A 22,251-nucleotide genomic window follows, 5' to 3' on the forward strand; every position below is an offset into this window, starting at 1 on the left:
CCTCACCCCCTTCAGCACCCCCTACGTTCAACTGAAAACACTAACCCTTAGAGTGTCATATTATGTCATGTCGTCATATTGAGCGCCGAATGTTAAATACTGAAGTAAGACCGTTATTATTGTTTGCAACAGCCTACAGCTTAATGTTAGTTTTTTTCCTTTTTCTTTTTTGCTTTATTGATAAACTGTTTATTTTCTGCCTACAACACACCGCTTACGAGAAGATCTCCAAACGAGGGGCGACGGGGAGCGGGGGTGAAGGGAAGGACCGGTCCATTTGCAGATTTTAGGGGTAGCGGAAATTATTCCGCTGCGGTCTAGTATCCTTTTCTAAGTGCGTGGGAGTTGATTTGCGTGAATTACGCAGAGCGTGTGTCCGCAGCAACAGTTTGCTGCTTTTCTTTCAGTGGCCAGAATACTTTTGTATTGCTTATCCTGTGCATTATTTATACTGTATTTCAAAGAATTTTAAAAAGAATATACGGCAACTACTTTAGGTACCAGATGACAAACTTTAAAAAAGATGGCATTTTTAGACTGCAAAAAGTTAACAACTTTCGACGAAGATGCAGCACTTCGAACACACGTTTTGTACTTACCGGTGCTTTGGTGAGCATATAGATCACACACCCCTGTAAAACAATTTCACACCGTTTCCGTATAGCTAATAATAGGCTTCATTATAGGCATATGTCTGAATATTCTAATAATTCACTGGGCCCGTAATATTATACGGTTGTGAAACTCGGTCTCTTACTTTAAAATAATAACATAAATTGACATTCTGCAAGACATTCTTCCCTGGAGTTGTTTCTTCCAGGCCTAAAGTCAGAAAACCGTTTTTGTAAGGGAAGTCGTTACGAAAATCATATTTGCGTTTCGGCATGGTTCAGATCGCTCCACAGAAGTTCACTTCTCCACTGCCATGTAACAACTAAGAGTACAGCAGTTAAAAACTATTGTATATTTCTGAATTCTGATGTCGTGAAACTAAAGCCGCGGCATATCGCATATTCTTACCTATTGTTAGAAACTTGCTGATCACCATGAGTAGTGTTGCCCACGGGACGAGACGGGACAGGCTTTTAAAAATTCGAGACGAGACGAGATTGATCATGTGTCCCGAGACAAACGAATATTTTCGAGACGAGACAGCATTTCAAAGCATTTCCACGAGACGAGACAGGCCAAAGTCTCGTCTCGTGGGCAACACTAACCATGAGCCGCGGTAGATGTCACAAATGCTTTGAAATCAAAACGAGCGGCGACAACAGAAGAGACAGAAAAGTCCAACAATTTTTCTTTGTTGGAAGAAAAATTTCTTGGCTTTGCGCTTGCAACTGACGGACAGAAATAATATTAACAATTATTATTAAATAACATTGTGTTACTAATCTTGAAGTTAAGCAGTTGTCTTTATCCCAGAAAAGAGAACATTTCCAAATTTTGATAAAAATATGCCCGGACCATTTTTAGGACCCGAAAAAGAGGATTGGTCCAGGTGAAAGAGGACGTCTGCTAACCCTAAACGACTTGTATCGCTGCACCGGTTACAGCGAGCCCACATATGTTTCTCACTCAGGGTGCACTCCCCCAACCCTAATAGTGGAGTCGCCTATCACTACGTCACTGGACTTCCGTTGGGCATCATCTCCTGAGCGATGAGCTGTACTTGTTCTTCCTCACACTGGAGCACAAATTTTAGCTGTTTTCAAGGTATCACCAAGTCGTGCTCGGGAAAATATTTATTGTGAGTTGTAACGTGAAGGGTAGTTTCTTGTTAATACGTTCTGTGTATTTGTTCCAAGTAACATTTCTAGTAAACTTTCAGGCTTTTTCAAAACCCGTTAGGAAGAGGCCCCCGATGTTCACGAAGAAATTTTACAGTTCATTGTTGGGATAGTGGGCAGAAGGGATATTAGCGAAGTTGCTGTGCACTTTGCGTTTTTGTCCTGAAGTGTCTATATATTGTTTTTTATACCTCCATGATGGGTTACTTTCAAAAGTTTCAAAAATTGTGTTTTTAAAGACAAGGATAATTTCATTTTGTATTTCACTACATAGTTCAATAAGACTGCAACGTGTATCTGAATATTTATACTGTACGACCACTTTCTTTGAGTATAAGACTTAATACATATCATCATAGACGTCCAGGGGGAGGGCAATGGGTGCACAGCCTCCCTGGAAAATGAATGTCAATCTAAAGTTATTATATTTCGCACATACAATTTCATTTCAGTCAGTCAGTAATTTATGTTAATCAGTGGCGGTGATTAGGGTGCAGTTGACCCCACTTTTTGCTATTTTTCCCCTCCCAAGGGAAAATAAACTGTCCTTGTGACCCCCTCGTTTTGGCACCTTACTCCCCCAGTTTTGAAGGGTTGCATGCGTGTTTCTTGTTTTCCTTATTTTCAGCATCGCACCCCCTATTTCTTTTCCGCACTCCCTCAGCACCCCTAGATGATTAATCCTGGCGCCGTCGCTGGTGGGAGCGCATCCTGTTATCATCAGTTATGCCTTCAGTGTTACCAATTGGAAACTAAGTAACTACTCGTACGTCTAGTATTGACGGACATAAGCAGGGGGTTTAATAATAATATTGTGTATGAAATATATCTAACTTCGACAGGACTTTCTTCTCCCGCCTTTCCCTCCTTAAAACGGGATGGATAAAGCCTTTCTTTTCTCTTCCTTCCTCGATAAACCGCCCGAAAAAACAGAAAAAGCGTATAATTTTCGTTCTCCAATGAGAGGGTGAAACGAGACAAGGGAAGAAAAAGGGAGAAAGACAAAAATCAACTTTTAAAAGAGGGCTAAAAATACAATTTTGTTACTTTTTCGCTTTCTTTGAGGATTGTTAAAAAGGGGAAGACCGTGGAAAGAAATAAGATTTAACTTTACAATTCCATCCCCCCCTGAAAAGAAATCGTATCTTTCTCCTTCCCTTCCTGTAAATCCAAATTTTCAAAAAAAATTACCCTCATATGGTCTTTGCTGAAGATGGTTAAGATCTCACTGCCTTTGTTACTTCCTTCGGCCAAGAAATTGTAGTTCCCTTTCCAATTGAGGCGAGTCGTTTTCCCCTTTTCTTTGAGTAGGGTGACCAGACATACTCTTTTTAAGAGTATTATACTCTTTTAGAGGTTCATATACTCTATACTCTTTTCAATTTCCAAAAATCCCCAAATATACTCTTGTCCTTGCTATTTAATTTCATAACGGAAAACGTCAAGATGTCAACAAACTGAAGTATTTACTCCTTGGCTCAAGAATTTCCTATGAACAATTTCAAGTGTCATTTTCATATTCCATCAACAAGCAAAACATATTTCAAATCATTGGAATTTAATGATAATGATTAGGACTGAGCCGATACCACTTTGAACCGATACCGATACTCTTACCGATTCCCACCTATACCTATACTTGAAAATTGCAATAATTAAAATTTGTTCAAAATATTATCAATATTGGTGTGTAAATATTCTCCTCCAATTATATGCAAAACATATCAAGAAATTTGCCTTAGAATATTCAAGAATTGCATCAGAATATTAAAATAGATATTATGTATTTATTTATTTATTTACTTCTTTTGGATGACGAAGTTAAGGCACAAGCCTTTTCTTACACTTAACCATCTCTACTTCACATTTTACAAATTTAGTTGAAATATCAAACAGTTTGCGAAATATAAAACATCAAAATACCAAAGAAAATAAAAAACACAAAAAGAGAAAAAACACAAAAGAAAGAAGAAAAAAAGAAAAAACACAAAAATACACATATATGCTGTAAGAAACGTAAAAAATGCACGTACAGCATGAACACATACGTAACAAAAATACTTAAAATGCAGAAAAGTCGGTCGGTGTTTGGCCTGCAAATTTAGATCAAGAAAGGTTTCATTCTATTTTCTTTCCTTGTTTTCAGTACTGGTAAGTTGCCTCCAGAAGATGCTTTCTTAATTTTGATTTGAAATTGCCGATTGAAGAAGAGTTTCTTATGCCATTGGGGAGGTCGTTCCACGCTCTGGTGGCGGTGACCGTGAAGGTTTTTTTTTGTGCAAAATTAGTGTAAAATAAAAAGGAAGTTTTAATTTTGCATAATTTCCAGGATAATTAGACTGTCAAGAAGTCCCGCGGGATTTTTGCGGACCCCGTGAAAGAGCAAAATGCACGCGCACCTTCAACCTATAGACTATACTCTTTTTGGTCAACAAATATCTGGTCACCCTATCTTTGAGACTGAAAGGAGGGGCCAAATAAAAAAATAGGTCGAAACATTTCAGAAGAGAGACGTTTTCTCTCTCCTTTCAAAGTATAATGTCTAGGAAGCTATAGTGAACGACCGTTTGAAAAATAATGGGCTCCATTCAACCTACCTTTCCTGATTTCATTATTTTTTTATTTGAATATTGTTGTAGCGAAAACTACCCATGTCTCAACTTCGGAAGAGGAAAACTATTAAAGGGGAGGGAAAGGAAGTAAGAGGGGAAATGATGTCTCTCTTCTCTCTCTCTCTCTCTCTCTCTCTCTCTCTCTCTCTCTCTCTCTCTCTCTCTCTCTCTCTCTCTCTCTCTCTTGCTGAAAGGAGGCCAAGAACGAGACAGGCAGCTACCTTCAAATCCCCTCCCCCGGTTTTGGAACTGTGGGTAAATCATTTTCACTTTTTTTTTTATTATTATAACCGAGGAAGACGAAACATCTTCACTTAAAAATCTTCCCTTTTGACTGCCGTATATGGCTGAAGGAAGTGAAAAGTCAAACACCTTCTCTCTCAAGCACGAGGCAGAGATCAAAGATAAAATAATTTTACAATTGGCGAGTTGAATTTGAAAGAGGTGGTTACAATGATTTTCAGAAAAATGTTATCCTTTCTGTCTGAAAATAAAAACATTAAAACCAAAATTAAACACATTTGTAATCTTGTAATTTCACCTTCCATCTTTGCCTTTGAAGCATGGGCGGTTGACTTTTTTTTCACAAGAAGAGAGGAGGAAAACGAGAGGAGAGGTAAGCCTCGCTGGCCTCCTGGAGAGCGAGAAGAAGACAAAAAGAATATACAAAACTTTTATTCCGCTTTTCTATTTCAGCCTATCTCTTTCTTTTAGAAGCATGCTTCATAAATAGAAGGCCCCTGGCACGGAGCAGCACCCCTTTTCGATCTGTCCAAAGCAAGCCCCCTGTCTAGAAATTGAATTTCTCATAAAAATAGATATTGCATGATTTTTGGTGGGCACACACACACAGACAGAGAGAGTGAGGCTATTGTGTAAATAATTCCGTTTTTTTGACAAAAAAGAGAGATAGAGAGAGAGAGAGAGAGAGAGAGAGAATTTCGGAGAGAGGTCGGTGTAATTTTTTTTAACTCGATGAAGAAAAGGAGAATTTAGGGAGTGTTGCGATATAGATCCGTAATTCTTCACCTTGAAAAGAAGAAAAATATTATCTTTAAAAAATAAAGGTATTTTTTTAAAAGAAAAAAAGGAGGGGATATTATAACCAATAATATCTCTGAGCCGTGAAGTCGGGAAGTCATTTCGAATTGTTTTTGAAAAAATACACATTACATCCACTACAGGCCCTTATTCTTTCTTCTTTTGCAATTAAAATAGTAGAAGACGGTTATCTTCCCAGGTCCCTCCCGCCGTAAGAAAAAAAGAGTACATTTTGTTTTTGTCAAATGCTCTGTAGGATGTTGTATGAGAAGCTGCACTCCGCCTAGTTTAATTCTTACTTTTCGGTATACTTTATCTTTTCCTCTGGTCTCTTAATTCTTGCGTCTCTCGTTTTTTTTTCTCTGTAGGGGAGAGAAGCTCCTCTCCTCCAGCTTCCTCTTGGTGGGGGGGATTTCCCTCCCTCAAGGGTATCGTATTTCTTTTCCCAGGGAGGGGGTTGTCATCCTCCACAGCAGGAGAGTTGGCAAAAAAAAGGTAGTGTCTGCTGCCACGTTCTTTCTCTGCTGGAACCTCAAAAGAGATGCGCGTGGAAGCAAACTCAGTCTTTGTTTTATCGTGATTTCATCATGCTATGTATGCGATTACGTCTGTAACACATACTGTGAAGTTGTAGCGATTACTTTCACATAAATGTGTTAAGATTAGGTCCCTTAGCATTCTTCTAATAATAAACCTAAATGGTCTCGTAGTTAGGTTAGGTTCCGTTAGCATTAAAATAATATCGCTAAATGCTTTCTAAAGAAAAAGGTTCTAAATTACCTGTACATTCATTCCCACTAGACATAAACTTGTATTTTTCTCGTCTTCATCTGTTCTTAAGATTTGTAACATCCTCTTAGCAGACGAATTACGTGGCAGGAGCAAATTTGACGCTTATTCTTACTGCTGACACGTGCGTGGCAGCAGACTCGGCCAAAAAAAAAAACGGTTTTAGGGGGCAAAACGTTGTAAAATTTATTGTGGAGGGAGAGGGGGGGAACTTTTACTTCATTACCACCTTTTTGAAAGAAAAATTAATAAAAGTCCACCGCTCCACTTCTCGATTGCAAGGGCCTTGTTTTAAGTATCTAGTCTGACTTTCAGGCACCCAATCAAGCATCTACAATCTGCGCAGAGAAATGAAAAAAAAAGTGTATGGACAACCCGCAGTACTCGAGCCCGAAAAGGAGATGAGATTGAGGAAAGACCCCAAAGAAATAAATCTATTCTATAAAATTTCAAGTCTCCATCATTTTCAAAATTAAGAAACTCATTTTCTATAAACATTTTTTACAATTTTTCATGACGCCTGTTCTTCCCTCTCTTGAAATGATCACTGCCCTTTCTTTTTGTGGGAGAGGAAAGAAAAAGGAGGACGAGAAGATAAGAACAGTACTGCTTCGTTATAACCACTTGATCCCCCCTTTCTCTGCTGCTATTAAAGGGCTTTCTTTGTGAGAGGTCACGTATTTATATTTATTTAAAAAAAAATCTTCTTCTTTTCTATCTCCTTTGATTTTTCAAGAAAAGAGGGAGAAGTCACTCGCACCTTTTTTTTAACCCTTACGTAAAAAGTATAAGGAGATTGCCCAAATTTTATGAAACACCTGCAAAAAAAATGAAAAATAAAAGACTTAAGAGAGAGAGAAGTGTGTGAGAGAGAGAAAGGGAAAGAGAGGGGAGGGAGAGATGGGGGAAATTTATTTTAAGCAAAAGAAAGGGGTGGCCAATAAAATGTACGCTGTATTGAAAATATCAAACTGTTAAAGGTTGCCACAGGTACAGTGGGATGCATAAGTATTACCAAGAACATTGTTCATAACTATGTATCGTCCTTGTTTTATGCAATGAGAGCTTCAAGAATTGAAACAAAATGCCAAACAAGCTGATGACAGCCTGTGCATCAACATACGTAAAACCCATTCCTTAAAGACACATAGGGTACAGTGGGATCCATGAGTATTCCCATGCAAATTGTCCATGACTATTTTCATTATTTTTTTCTCTTACATCCTGTGTTTTTAAGCTATGGATTTTTATGTATGCTGGTTCAGAAGTTGCCAACAGCTTCTTTTGAGTTTTCTTTTAATTCTTGAAGCTCTTATTGCGTCAAATAAAGTGCATGAACATGGTGATGGACAATTTGCACGGTAATACTCATGGATAACACTGTACCAGAGAATAAATAATGAAAATAGGCATGGATATTTGCAGAGCAATACTTCTACATCCCACTGTACATTGGTATGAATAAATAAAATAATATCAGGCAAATTGTCTATCACTATGTTCTTTCACTTAGTTTTTCGGAGAACGAAATTCAGAATTGAAGCAAAATGTGAAGAAGATATTAACAATAATTGACAGAGCCATTTTATCCCTTAAATACACGTATAAAGCAACGGAAAAACGAATTAAACTAGCGATGGACAATTTGTCTGATACTATTAATTCGTCAGATTACCATTTCTCCTTGCGCTTATATTTCCGTTTACGAAATTTCATTTCTACGTGTGCTACTGTCTAAAACTATCAGTTTCTTAATGTTTCTTATTTGAAAATAATAATATTATTATAATAGCATAATAATACTTGTCGTCAGTAATGATCAAACAATATTCCAACCAGGTTAAAGGTTAATTGAAAACATATATATTTCTCATAAAATGTCAGATCTACAATACATATAATTTTGTTACAAATCACACATCTAGAAAATTAGGTGACTCCACCTAAAGTGAAATTTTTAGATGTGGGTCCGTTGTGCTTCAACTACTTACACAAAAATTCTCGAATTAAAAAAAAGCTCTCGACAGGTCCTCATGTATGCATTCCAATAGTAAATGCACAGAGGAATGAAAATTGCACAAAATCCTCAACAATACTGTACCGTTGTATCTTGAAATTCAGTCTCGGGGAAATCCACTGTCTCCAATATTGTCTTTTGCCCATAGGTCTGTTAATTCTTTGAATGTATTTGATAAAAAATTTGAATATTTAGCATGAAGAAGATACATTGTGGATAAGTGCATGTAAGCAGGGCTCGAAATGGACCGGAACGACGTCACGGTTCGTGAAAATTTTGAAGAGTCCTGTTCCGTCTCGTCAGAAACGGCAACGGACCGTTCCGGTTCATTAGATTCTTTTATATATTTATATAAATATATATATATATCACCAAATTTTCATTTTTAGTATGAACTAAATTGTTAATACTCTTTCATAGTACTCGTATAACATTCACATAAACTTCCCTTCTACGTGGAGATGGGTTGTTGGCGCGAGGGAGTTTATTAGAGAATGAAAGTTTTTACTTTCTTATTTGTTAATTATTATTAATTGTCATGTCTGGAGGATTGGGCTGTTCTGACAAAGGTATCCTACTGCACAAGATCTTTACCACATTTTCGGGTACTCTTTTTACGATCATTCTTCTTTCTATCATGTTTTCTTCTCATATGCCTGATTAACGTAACTGTATAAAGTGGGCAAACATTTTTCCCCAGTTGGGCGAGCTGATTTCCATTCACGACTTCCGTCTGTTTGAATTTTAAAAGGGGAAGAGAATTCCAGTAGACTCGTGTCCATTGTAGTTTATAGTATTAAAATATTTTATTATTAACTGTAGCGAATCATTTAATTAATCTCGTCGCTGTAATAATCATACAAAAAATACATCATTCTAACGAAAGTAAAACGTCCCGTTTCGTGGAAATTTCCACTTCAAACCCTACATGTAAGGGTACCTCCCCCCCAAAAATAAACAAAGAAAGCATGTATATGTGGAGAGAATACATTGAAAGATCATTTGAAAAAGAGTTTGAATACAAAGAGGCGGAATTTTTACAAATGTCAGTTCTTCCCCCTTTTACAGTAAAAAAACAGTATTTATGCTGTTCAAAGTAAGATCACAAGTCTTTATACATTAGTTTTGAGATTTGTAAATTAGTGTAATATCGGTCTAAGTATGAAAGAGCATGAGATTCTACGGACAACACATATTAACAACAATAATCATGTTTCTCTTTTGTGGTTATCACAAAGTTCTCACTGGGTATACATTTGCAGTTTACTGAACTTTTTTGTTTTCTCATGGGAGTTGCTAATAGTCAATTCATTCATACCTATTCCGCTGAATACTTTTTATTATTATTATTATTATTATTATTATTATTATTATTATTATTATTTGGTTGGTTTTATAGCAATGTTTAGCCAGAGTCACTAATGTGGATCAACCAACTTGAGAGGTCTGTTTGCATGTTCGATGCCAAATCCTGAGATTATCACATTTATCACGGATATCACAAATATCAACACCAGAATCACATCGTTCAAAATCACAGCCGGTTTCTGTTCACCACCTTTGTTGATGTCCAATCCGCCAATCACGAGGAACAGAATTCCAACAATTACCTGGAAAGAAGTCAACATGTTCCTTTGAGTACAAGGACAAATTTATACATCATTTCTACTGTCCCTCAGTGCTCGTGTTGTGAGGCATGCCATCTAAATGAGTGTTGTTACACAATCCATTCAAGATTTTAACGGAAGAATATTCTTTATTTACATTTTAGAGTTTATTGTGGCATTTTTAGTGTTTGCTGTGAGACAGCATAGACTACTGAAAAAAATAGCGGAGTGGACATCTACAAAAGTGGGAAGCACTTATTACTTAAAAGCAGAGGAAGAGAAAAAGCTGTACACACCACCAGAAGGACACAATAGAACAATCTTCAAATAGTAAACTACCAACCTGATGTAACAGATCGCACTCAATTTTTCTATACTTGCTTATAGAGTAGGGGACTTCCTGGACATTTTCTTCTCGTATTTGTGATTCTACATTAGCGTATTCAGTCACGGACACTTCTGGTATGTAAGTAACACATTGAAACTCTATGTGACTTTTACAACTCACCGGTGTTGTTGTACTGTTACAACTTTAAATAATATCGGTAGTTAATACTATAAGCTTTCTCTCTTTTAAAGTGCAAAGAAAAGATGTGGCTGAATTTTGAAACTTGCCAAAATTAATATTTAAGTTCATATTACGTATCTTTGAATTCATGAAAATTTCTTACTTAATAGGCGTACATGCTGAAGAATAACGCTATTCGCTAAATTAAAATTTTGCCTTGAAATCCTTAGGTGCTAGATAAAAAACGAATCGGCCTACTCTCAAAAACTGTGGACGAAGCGAGGGGAGATGCTGAGGGATAGTATATCACCACTCCCAGATAATAAAATTTTCGTAAAGCATCTCCCCAGTTGTCTCATTGTCTTTGTCACCATGTTAAACAATAGGAACACTTCCCCAGTTAACCCCCCCCCCCAGCAAACATCCCCCCTGGGAAGAACAACAATACTGACCTGATTTGCAATTGATTTTATATGGTTTGAATTACGAATTTTCTAATGCCCAATTCAATACTGAAGATCTGCTTATTTCAATGCGCCAGTGCCAAAAGATTACACGATGAAACATTTCACAAACCCTCCACAGAGTACCGAGAAATCCAAAAATATTGAATTAAAACTCTTTGCATATCACAAGTGAATATTTATTATTGACCCTGAACACTATACAAAAACGCAATGCAACCAATTACACGTTCATGTTGATGACACCAAAATGTAGCAACAAACAGCTCTTGTCCAGAATGAACTCATGGTTGCGATTGTACTGGAATCGCTGGATCCATACCGAAAGCCATTCGAAACACCTCACATATCATTGAACCCATGGAAAGTCCTACACCAATCAGATTCAAGATATCAGCTCTCTGCTTGTTCGTCTGCTTGTTAATGTTGATGAATGTCAAAAGGTTGACGAATGCAACATTGAACACCTGTAGAAAGTATTTTTTTGATCCAATTAGTTGTGTGTTACTTTTGTTAAATATTCTAATGCAAGGACCCTATGGTGGAAAGTGTAGAAGAGCAGCTAAATATTCAGCATGCGACCAATAGCAAAACTACGAACTCCGTACAGACACATACTGTATGTACAACATATAGAGTTAAAAATTGTGTGATTGGAAGCTTAGATGAATAATATCATCAATAACCCAGCTAAGGTATGCTATACAACCATTATGTACAGAGACAAAGAGAACTGATTTGTCTGTGGTAGGAACGTGGAAGAACTATATAAATACGAGCTTGTGATTAATAGATCTGCCATAATCAGGCAACATACACTGTACAGCATGCCCATATACTACATCCATAGAATAGTATGTGATACGACATAAGACACAACAGCCAATATATTCTAAAGGACAGGGGAAAAAAATAAGAAAAAGCTTGAATCTTTACCAGATGCCCAAGCCATGGCAAGTTTGAAATTGAAGTAGAAGCGTGTAATTTAGGAAATTATCCCTTTCCTTGTGTTAACTGCCCAGGAAAGAAAACGAACTAACTTCTTGAAGGTCACATTAGTTCGATGTAAATAAGTTTCAATTACAAAGCAGAAGATTCTAGGGTCTGAATGCAGAATCTAACAAAGCTAAACATAAAAGTCTGGATAAATATCAACATAGTGTGATATCCTGGCACATTTTGACTGACCTCATTCTTAATCGAACCCATATAGCCTATACGAGTAAATTTGACTTTTTTCATAGTTTGGATTATACGTATACTACTTTTCCTGTTTACACACATGCAACTAAACTATTATATTTCTGTAAGTTGTAGATATATTCACATTACGTTCCTTCAAACCAATATCGTTTTGAATTACCCTAAATAGTTCTTTCTGTGCAGTTTTAGCAGGATTTTTATAACTTAAGCTGAAGCACAGAGTTTTCACTGATGCGTTGCGTTTGGAAGCTTCTAGATCATTGATGATACACGCTTTTTGTCTGACAAAGTAAAAAATAAAATAAATAAATATTCATTGAGTTTACAATATGTTTATTTGAATTTATTCGCAAATGAATATCATTCCAGTGGTCTCATTGACATCTAGGAACATGCGAAATTGACCACACATTTTGTAACAACTCAGGGCGGTATATATAAATTATTGAATAAAAATGCAATATTGTTCATTCAAGTTCCTTATTTAAGTTTAAGACTATGTTCAGCAGATCAAGTTCTAGTTTCATCCTGCAACTCTAATAATTGTACTTTTCAATCACAATGTTACTATTTGTAGTAAGACAAGGCACCAAGATATAATACTGTTCTTAGGCTAGGTCCTACTAGCTATACTGACATTTAATACTGAACTAACTAACGACTACCACAAGTGTACACTTCTTCACCAAATGTTTTCTAAATAAATTATCTTTGATTCACATATGTTCACGTTTTGGTCTACGCTGTCCACAAAAATATGGTACGATTACAAAATACCACAGATCATTTAGCTAGAAGCTGATTAGAGATTCACTTTTCTTGTAAGTGTAACATGTAATGCACGAAATTTGTTTAAGCCTTTACACGAATCAGATCTACATATTTGATGATGATGAATAAAGTCTTGATTGCCTCAAAACATGTGTCTAAAATGGTGAAGCCATTAGGTTAACTTCCTGCACAAGTACACACACATTTTTTCCTTCTTCTGTTAAGCTGTCCGTACATAATCCCATTGTCATTGAAACACAGAGATTCTTAATTTATTGAAACAGAGCATTCGTGACCTAACAAAATCAACAATTGACAGTCGTTGAACAACGTTCTTGTTGGAAACCTTGAAATGTCTGAGGTTGCACTCGTACACAATCAAAGAAACATTTGAAAACGATTTTGCATTTTACCCAAAACTGGCAGTGTGTACGGCTAATGAAGAAATACGTAGATCAGCCATAACAAATATATTAATTTTCTTTCCAAAGTAAAACGTAGAAACTCAAAAGACGTGTGACGTATTTTCTCGGTATTATAAATACTGCGACACCAGAGAAAGTATGTGATCATAATGACATAAGATAATTCACAAAATATAATTTCCACAAATATATACGTCGTGGTTTTTCATTATGTTCATCGCAACAAAAATATATTCACAGTTGGTTGTGGAAGTTAATTTAATGTCATATCATTGATTGCTGTAGAAATATACAATATTCTTTGTTGTGTAGCTGAAATTTTGAGATGTCCCATATCACTGAACCTATTGTAGTACTATGTATGATTTAGTGGATGGAATAAATCAATCAATCAAATGCGATTAAATACAGACAAGAATGTTCCAACCATTTCTTTACACATTCCACGTCGCATTCTCTTCACCACAGAATAGAAATAAATAGCTTCTTATTTTTCTTTTTTCTGACCCTATCAACTGTTAGTCGATTTTAGTCAATCTAAATAGCATTCTTTACCTCGATGCTTTTATTCGATAATCGATTTCAATAGCATGTGCTCTGATTGGTCGATAGTCTGTCATGAAAGATTTCATTTAGACCCGTTCCTAACTAGAAATTCTTGGACGATAAGTACAAATGCGAGATGAAACATGACGTACGCTCTGACGTTACCTCCTTCAAGTACGGAATTCAATGTGTTGTTATGTTTAATTTCATTGTGTACGGATAGCTTTAAAGAAAGGGGAGTGATGAGGTTGATACAGCATCGTGCAACGTTTTGCAGACATTACTTCTTGGGTGAAAAAGCTAGGCGTTAGATGTAAGTCGCAGGTAGATCAAGAGAGATGAGAAGAAATGTGGTTCAGCTGTCTTCCATGACAGTCTTACTGCCACCGTTCTTGTCCGGTGAATTAACACCTTGCTTAACATGTTATAGCGTGTGGGAAATACGCACTCTAGGATAGGTCTTCTCTGTTAGGGTTGTCCGTCGGGTCGAACGCGCTGATGAGGAGGTTGAGGGCCGTGACTACGAAGGAGCTGCCGAAGGTGAAGTAGTTGATGAAGAGTGCCGAGTTCCTGAACTCCTCTCTGTGCAGCCGGCAGTCTCGCATGAGGTTCAGCGACAGGAAGAGAACACCCATCACCACCTGCAACACAGAGAGGGTTCGTCACTTTCCTCAAGCACCTTCTATACATCAGGGGCAGGCGCGGATCCACGAGAAGGTTGAAGGGGGCGATTGCCCCTCCCAAATGCCTGACTACTTTGCATACATTATATTTAATCTATATTTTGTTTGTACTATGTAAGCTATCCCTTATTGCATTGGTGTAAAACATTTTGAATGGTCAATATGTATATTTTTTAACGATTGTAATACCAAATATGTCAATTATCATCATAATAATAATTATTTGTTTCTAATTCTGTATTGAATCAAGGATAGAATAATACATTTATCCAAATGCATGTTATTGTGGGTTCATCCCTTGCTGGGCGCCAGTTGATGTCTTCTGGTAATAATCTGCATTTCAAATCAAAATTAAGTAATAAATAACTACCCTAATGTTATATGTATATTTTTAAATATTCCTGGCTAAACAAAGCGACATGATTCTAGAGAAAAGGTCCTGGTTTCTTCGTTTACCCACTTTTCGTCGTATCTTTTTACGTCAAGTTTATCACGACAGTGGAAAGATTAATAATGATATAAGAAAATAACAAACATCCTTCATTACTTTTCCAGCATTCGAATCCGGCATTCCTAATTGCAAGTGTGCAAGTTAATCCCTACAGACCACGGAGTAGTGCTATAAATTGCAATTGAGCAATCGATCACGGGCCATATTAAATTAATTACATGATGTTTATACTAAATACATGCCTCACAAATAGAGTTACAGGTTTTATAAGGACTAAGACAGGCCACATAGAAATGTCGCTATTCTGTCACTTTTAGTTAATCCCGACGATGAAACTGCTGAAGGGACATTTGGATTTGAATTTTGTCATCTAGCGTTGCCTTTCTGCCACTCTTGGATAATCGCGACGATGAGGCTAAATAATGATACAATGAAATTAATGAACGGACAGTCACAAAGGACTGTGCATGTGTGTATGCAAACTATATTTAGCATGTCATTTTGTTAAGTTACAAGCAATTTCAGAGAATCATTATCGTCTTTCAGTGTGTACAGTCACGGTTACTTCTGGGTTGTAGCCAGTGGCGTACCCAAGGCAGGGTTGGTGGGGGTTATTATACCCCCCCCCCCTTTTGGCCCAGTATTCGTATTCTTAAAGAAAAGAACGTCAAAGGTACGAAAATACGACAAAATGAGAGCTGACTACCAAGAAAAAGTATACAAAACCCCTCCCTTTCGAAAATCCTGTGCACGCCACTGGTTGTAGCAATTCCATTGAAAGTATATGGAGTTGTTACAACCCAGAATTGTGCGTGACTGTATATTAAGGTATCTGTATATAGTATAGGCCAGAGGTTTATCCACAAATATCCAACTACTAAGAAGGGAAGGGGGAGTTAAGTTGTTCTCAACCTTTACAACACTGTTTGGAAGACCTTTCAAGATAAATCACGACTTCTCGTCTCCTCCTATTTCTGTGGTGGTCTATAATAATATAATCATCATAAGGATAGTTCACGTAGTTCATAACAGTGCCGTCAATGGCGCTGAAAACGAGCGCACAAGCATTCATAATAAGCTAGCGCCAACCACGGCATTTTCACGTACTACCAGCATAAGAACTCGAGTATTTGAAAAATCGAACGAAATCGAATTCTTACAACACAAATATGTTGTGTGAGGAATCGAAATTTTTGGTCAGGTTGGGAAATAAGAAAAATCCCGACGTTGGGGGACGGGAATTTTTTTTCCTATCCCCGCTATAATCGGGAAATTTTCGGGACAGGAAATGTTCAGAACTACCCGACACTTTGAATATCTCGAATGGAATATTCATACACTATTTCTCCTTGAAGCGATTTTATTCGTAGTATTTTTCAAGTAAAATCTCCTAAATGTGGGTTTTAGTTAAACTAGCAAGCTATGCTTATCAGTTATCATATCCAATATTCTGCCTTATTGGAAACAAAACAGCTAACATATCATTACTAATGGCATATGTTACAAAACTATTGTGTACTTTACGACTAACGGGAAGACATTATTTATATTTTGCATGTTGAATGTCGATTGAAGTAATTGTATGTTTTCTGAAGGGAATCGAAGTCAAAGTTGTCCAATGACATTTATAATCACTCGTTTTGCAGACGAGGTAATGCAAGTTCCCCCTTGCCCTCGCTGGATACGCCAATGTATTCTATTATTGTTTTTCTTATAATTCCAAATAATAAACCCAGTGGCATCTCAAATCTTTCTTGTAACCTAACCATAATACGTTTAATTCTAGAACTATATAGGGTGTGACCAAAATGTGAGGCAAAATTTCAGGAATGGATTTCTCATACGTAGAGAAGGGTGAAAAAGGTCAAGGTCAACGTGGGTTCGGAAATGCATAATTTCTTAGTAATAAGGCCTTCAAAGTGGAATCGTAGTGTACTCCAATACATATCAGCTGGAATTATCTCTTTGAACGTGCATTAAATATTTACGGACAGGATGTAGCATAGTATAGCCAATAAACATTCCTGCATCAATTCAAAGAAACAAACAAGCTACTTTTCTATCAGAAATGTTTGCAAATAAAAACCTAATACCATATCATTAGGATTCATTGCATATCATGCTTGTTAATCATTATATGCATGTTTGTCAACTAACCAGTACAATTCTATTTACAGAAAAGCTATGTAGAACGCCATAAGCAACTTCAGCCTAGCATGCAGGAATTCATGCACCAATCAAAGAGATGTCCGGATGCAAGTGCAGTGCGTGTGAAGGACAGATGAAATGAATACCTAAATCTGGTGTTCATGCAACATAGCACATATCTTGCTGAAACAAAACACACACGCAATATTGTCTTTTCGAAAACAACCAGATCACTACTTTCGCTTTCGTTGTTCTGTCCGGCCAAAGAGGTATAATTAGACACGGTATTAGTAAAAGAAGTGTGCTCCATGGGTAATTTTCAATAGCTTGTTTCCATTGAGCAGATTTGGAACACCTTGACTTCCATGTTGAGAAACTAATATTATATATTTTGATAGCGTCTAATTTTATTTATTTTTGAGATATCAAAACTCTTGCCATTTTTATTCTCTTCAAAATTTCCTTTTATGCTTATGCAATCTTCGCAATATGTAATGCACAAACCTAATATTTATTTCTTTAGTAAGTATTTTGCACTAATTATGTAATAAATAAGCAACAACACAAAAGTGGCCAGAACACTACCACATTGGTTGATAAGGATTGGAAAGCTATTTTAAGTCTAACTCTAACAACGTTAAATGTAAAAACAATATGTTTATGGTTAAAATAAGGAATGTTTATCAAGCTGATATTTACATCCGAATTGGTTACAGGAAATCATATTGGGTATAATTTAAAATTGTAGACTATATTAAAGATAAATATTTAGTAACAATTAAATTATAACTATTGAAATTCCATCATTTTTGGGCTGCAATAAGTTGACTCCCGCATATTATTCTGTATAAATACGGCCACGCTTATCAGTACTGCAAATCTTATCTTTATATGTCCAAGACATCAACAATTGATAAGGACAGATATGGATGTGCCTGTCTATGTGTCATTCTGGAGAAGAATTGGGAATAAGTATTCGCAATCCTTCTGCGATACCATTACTGAAACAATAGAATGCGTAACATTTTGAGTCATTCGGTATTTCCAGTGTTTCTCATTCCATTGTTAATCTGTTATTGTTTTATTATGAAAGCGAAATATAGTGATCTGGTAATTATTGCATATGAAAGTGATGTATACATGTACAGTGGGATCCATGAGTATTACCGTGCAAATTGTCCATGACTATTTTTATTATTTTTTCTCTCACATCCTATGTGTTTTAAAGCGATGAATTTTTATGTATGATGGTGTAGAAGTTGCCAACAGCTTGTCTTGAGTTTTATTTTAATTCTTGAAGGTCTTATTGGGTCAAATAAAGTGCACGAACATGGTGATGGACAATTTGCACGATAATACTCATGGATCCCACTGTACGAGGAGCGTTCTATAATTAAGTCTCGCTGGCCTGACAAAGTGGGACATAACTCATGTTTGTAGCAGAGAGACAGCGAATTGTTTTACGCCTCTTGTGCTTACACAGTTCTTGCTTGTCAGGTAGACAGGGCAGGTATTGTGTATCCCATTTTTTTCCCATGTAAAAGGTTAATATCTGAACAACAACATGAGTCCGTATAAAAAAAATAGTTAAGTCCAACACTACTTTCAGGTAGTTCACGTTTAGTTCTAGGTAGGGCTGAGCCGATATCCATACCGATGCCGATAATCTTACCGATTCTCACCGATACCGATACTTGAAGATTGTAATAATAAAATTGGTTAATATTAGTGTGCAAACAACTATTTCCAATTATAAGCATCAATTTATCAGAGTTTTCCTCAAAATATTCATGAATTGCATAAGAATATTAAAATAGCTCTTATGTAGTCACAAAATACAGTTTTTATAAAATTCAACCGATACATCGGCATCGGTATCGGCTATAGATCTGAGTTAGAATCTCCGATGGTGCATGGATGGCTGTGTCACTCACAGTCACTGACCCACCGAGAGTTGAAATAAGCCAAATAGCAAGACAAACAACTTCAACGCGTAACAGATTCTTTAAAAAATTTGGTCACTCTTTGCATTTACTCAACCTTCTTCCTCCAGTTTGTCGACGAAGTTCTGTCCCTCATCTGCCCGGGTAGTGAGTCTTACTTATCAAACGCACCTCGTACATCTGTACCCTTACCTGCAGGATGATGGATATGGATATGAGGGCGAGCATTAGGCTGTAGAATTCGTGACTTTCTCCGACTTGCAGTATGTACTTCAGCTGACTGGCATTGGCTGTGAGGAGGGCGATGTCCAGCATGCCTTGCGCGATCGTTTTCTTCGTCGCATATCGGTTGGCGTCCAAATTCTTCCCCTGCGATAAACAAACATATAAAATTAGATAGATAGATAGTTTTATTCACCTTTAGAATGTGTACATTCATGATTTCGTCATACGTTTCATTGGATTATATATCACTATATCTCATTAGAGATTTTTTCCTATGGATTTAAATCACGTACAAAGTATACTAGTTCATGGAATTAATCGCAATACAGTACTTAATACAATTAATTGGGCTGGACCTCCAGCGTAACATGGAAACAGAACCGAACAACTGTGCAGTGTGCTTTGGCAGGGAATGGAACCCGGAAACTATTTACTACGAAGAGACAATTTTAGGTAATATAGTACCTTTCTTCTACTATCGTGAGAGTCTATAGGTATATACTTTTTCATCTTTTGAATTTCCACCATGGAGCAAAAGATTTACTTTGAATAGAGCCACAAAATGAACAAAAGGAGATATTTGTTTGAAATGTTGCATAGATAGGCTTATCGGGACTGGACCTACAGTTTAAAGTGGGATCCGAATCACTGTGCAATATCCCTCCACCCGGTAAAAATTAGATATTTGAAAAGTGTTAAAAATATAAAATGAATAACTAAACTATCTAATATAACTTGGTCTAAAAATTATGACTGAAATTTTATATTGAGAGGTTTTCGATTATGTTAGACCAGGCACTCCACATATATAAATTCGGACCTGTCTTCTTGTGTATATTTTCTGTGTTTCTTATGACTCTTCATCTACATTATTTTAGTTTCCTTACAGTGTCTTACTTTTAGTGCTTCCAATCAATACCGTCATTGTCTATAGTTCAATTGCGTGCAACCATGTCTAATTCGACATAGATACAAACCTTACCACCAACTCTATTCAAAGGCACTACTGATATTTGTATCAAGTAATTATTTTGAATCATTTAACCGATCGATCTGCCATCTGACGAAGAATTTCAAATGAGTCTACACCTTTTTGTTCGGATATTCTATAAGCAGTAATGATCATTCAACTAATTTCTTTCACGTTTCAACTGTTCTGTTTTGCAGCAGAATCTTGGGAAGGCGAGAGGAAGTTCACATCCTGCATTTGTCCTTGGGGTAACCCAACAACCGAATTCACGGTGTCTGGGAAAGCGTGTCATAAGCAGCGGCGTGCGACGATAAACGGGCCAGGTTGTGGCGACAATCTAATGTTATTTCTGACTGACATATGTGATTCATTGAGAAGAGAAAGCAACTGCAATAAATGTTGCCATTGAGATGACGGCATCCAAGGTGCACCGAGGTGGGTCCGTCCAGGATATTCTATTGAGTGACGTCATCACAAGTAGGCAAAGGTAGAGCAAGGTAATGGCAGACAAGAAAGAAAGAGAATGTAAGTGGAAAGGAATTAGAAAGAAAAATAATCTAAATGAAAGAGTAAGAATGCAAGAAAAATATACTGAAAGACGGAAAGAACTGAGTGAGGAAAATAGAGAAAGTTTGAGAATCTACGGACCACCTGAAAATATTTTGTCCGTCTCTGAGTGACCCAAAACGAAACTCTTTGGCAACGCCACTGTTGCCATGTAATGACTTTGTTCGACATTCAAATCTCATTACCAGTGATGTGCGTCTACGCGTAAACAACGATAGTCTACATTTTACACGTAGACTATTTAATACAATTAGATTACATAATCTATGTAAACAACATGGCGAAAGGTGATAACTTAGCAAAGGGCGCCATGGAATTAAAATAAAATTTTACTTTGTATCAGTTGCTGATGTGTGAAGAGAACTTTTCATACTCTTTCTTCCAAATTCGAACAATTTCTCACCTAGGAAGAAACCTAATATAGGAAATATTCTAGTATTTTATGGGGAAAAGACCACTCTTGCCTCACGACTGCCATCTGCTGTCTTTTTTGCATACTATTTATCTTCTTCCTTAGTTGATGATAGAAGAGAAGAGATATTTTGTTGTAAATAGAATTCTTTTCATTTCGTTAGGAACCAATATAGTTGAAAATGTCACTTTCCTTTCATGAAACCCTTGAAAATTAAATTTCAATGCACTTTAAATTGTCTACGTAGTCTATGTAAACTACAACCCAATGTAATCTACGCGTAGATTACGTGTAGACAACGCACGTAGACGTAAACTTAAAGTCTACGGCACATCACTGCTCATTACACAGCTTTAGTCTGCAACACAAACTTGCAGAATAGTTCCCCCACTTTGCGCCTCTTCAAAGATCGAATTCCTGAGGACAAGCACCTTTCTTCACACTGAACTTCCGCATAAACACTTCCTCGTAAGGAAATTTATTCTAGCAGCTTCTTCTGCTACACGCACTTATCTTGGTCAAGTACAATGTTATTGCGTGACTGCAGCTTGGAGTGGTTTATAGGAACAGTCCATGCGAGTTAAGGGAAAGATACGGGTAACCTCAGACCCTTAGGTCTCTCACATATATCAGATGCTTAAGTATTCATATTGCTTCAATATACGTTAAATGTACGTTAAAATTTAATATTTCATTGAAAATCACCCACACACAAACAACAGACACATGTAACACATATGTCATCATTTGATTTTCAAAATGTAAACTTCTTCATGAAGTCGCAACACATGTGACTGACATAAACTGACAATTTATAATTTATTACATAGAAATGCGTATCAAAACTGTGTAATTATTGGCTAATAAAGAATAATATATTAAGGAATTATTGCAAGAAAGTACAACTTAAAGAACTGCCCATTTCGTCACATTTAATCCTTGCACAAGAAGAGATGAATATTTTCATTTGAAAGTTTGTATGTATTAAACAAACTTTTATTTATTTTGAATATTGGTACTTTTGAAAATGTAAATTAGTTACAGAACAAGAAAGCGACTTCTGCGTGAAAAGAAAGGGA

General features: G+C 36.6%; 1 protein-coding gene across 10 annotated transcripts in view; it reads right to left on the reverse strand.

The window, feature by feature from the left end:
• NijC (Ninjurin C) overlaps positions 1-22,251 on the reverse strand; it is a 64,961-nt gene that overhangs the window by 10,730 nt on the left and 31,980 nt on the right. For 6 of the 10 annotated variants that reach the window (XM_083132104.1, XM_083132113.1, XM_083132112.1 and 3 more), the window contains 2 exons: positions 19,191-19,367; positions 8,073-9,859 (listed from right to left, as the gene is read on the reverse strand). In XM_083132104.1, the coding sequence (XP_082988230.1) occupies positions 9,668-9,859; positions 19,191-19,367 (369 nt within the window). In that variant the 3' untranslated portion in view covers positions 8,073-9,667. Of the gene's footprint in view, positions 1-8,072; positions 9,860-11,020; positions 11,296-12,353; positions 14,415-19,190; positions 19,368-22,251 lie in introns of those variants that run through there. The other 4 variants (XM_083132107.1, XM_083132106.1, XM_083132108.1 and 1 more) reach the window with 3 other exon arrangements.

The sequence above is a fragment of the Lepisma saccharinum genome, chromosome 12, assembly GCF_977018435.1.
Source record: "Lepisma saccharinum chromosome 12, izLepSacc3.1, whole genome shotgun sequence".
Lineage (NCBI taxonomy): Eukaryota > Metazoa > Arthropoda > Insecta > Zygentoma > Lepismatidae > Lepisma > Lepisma saccharinum.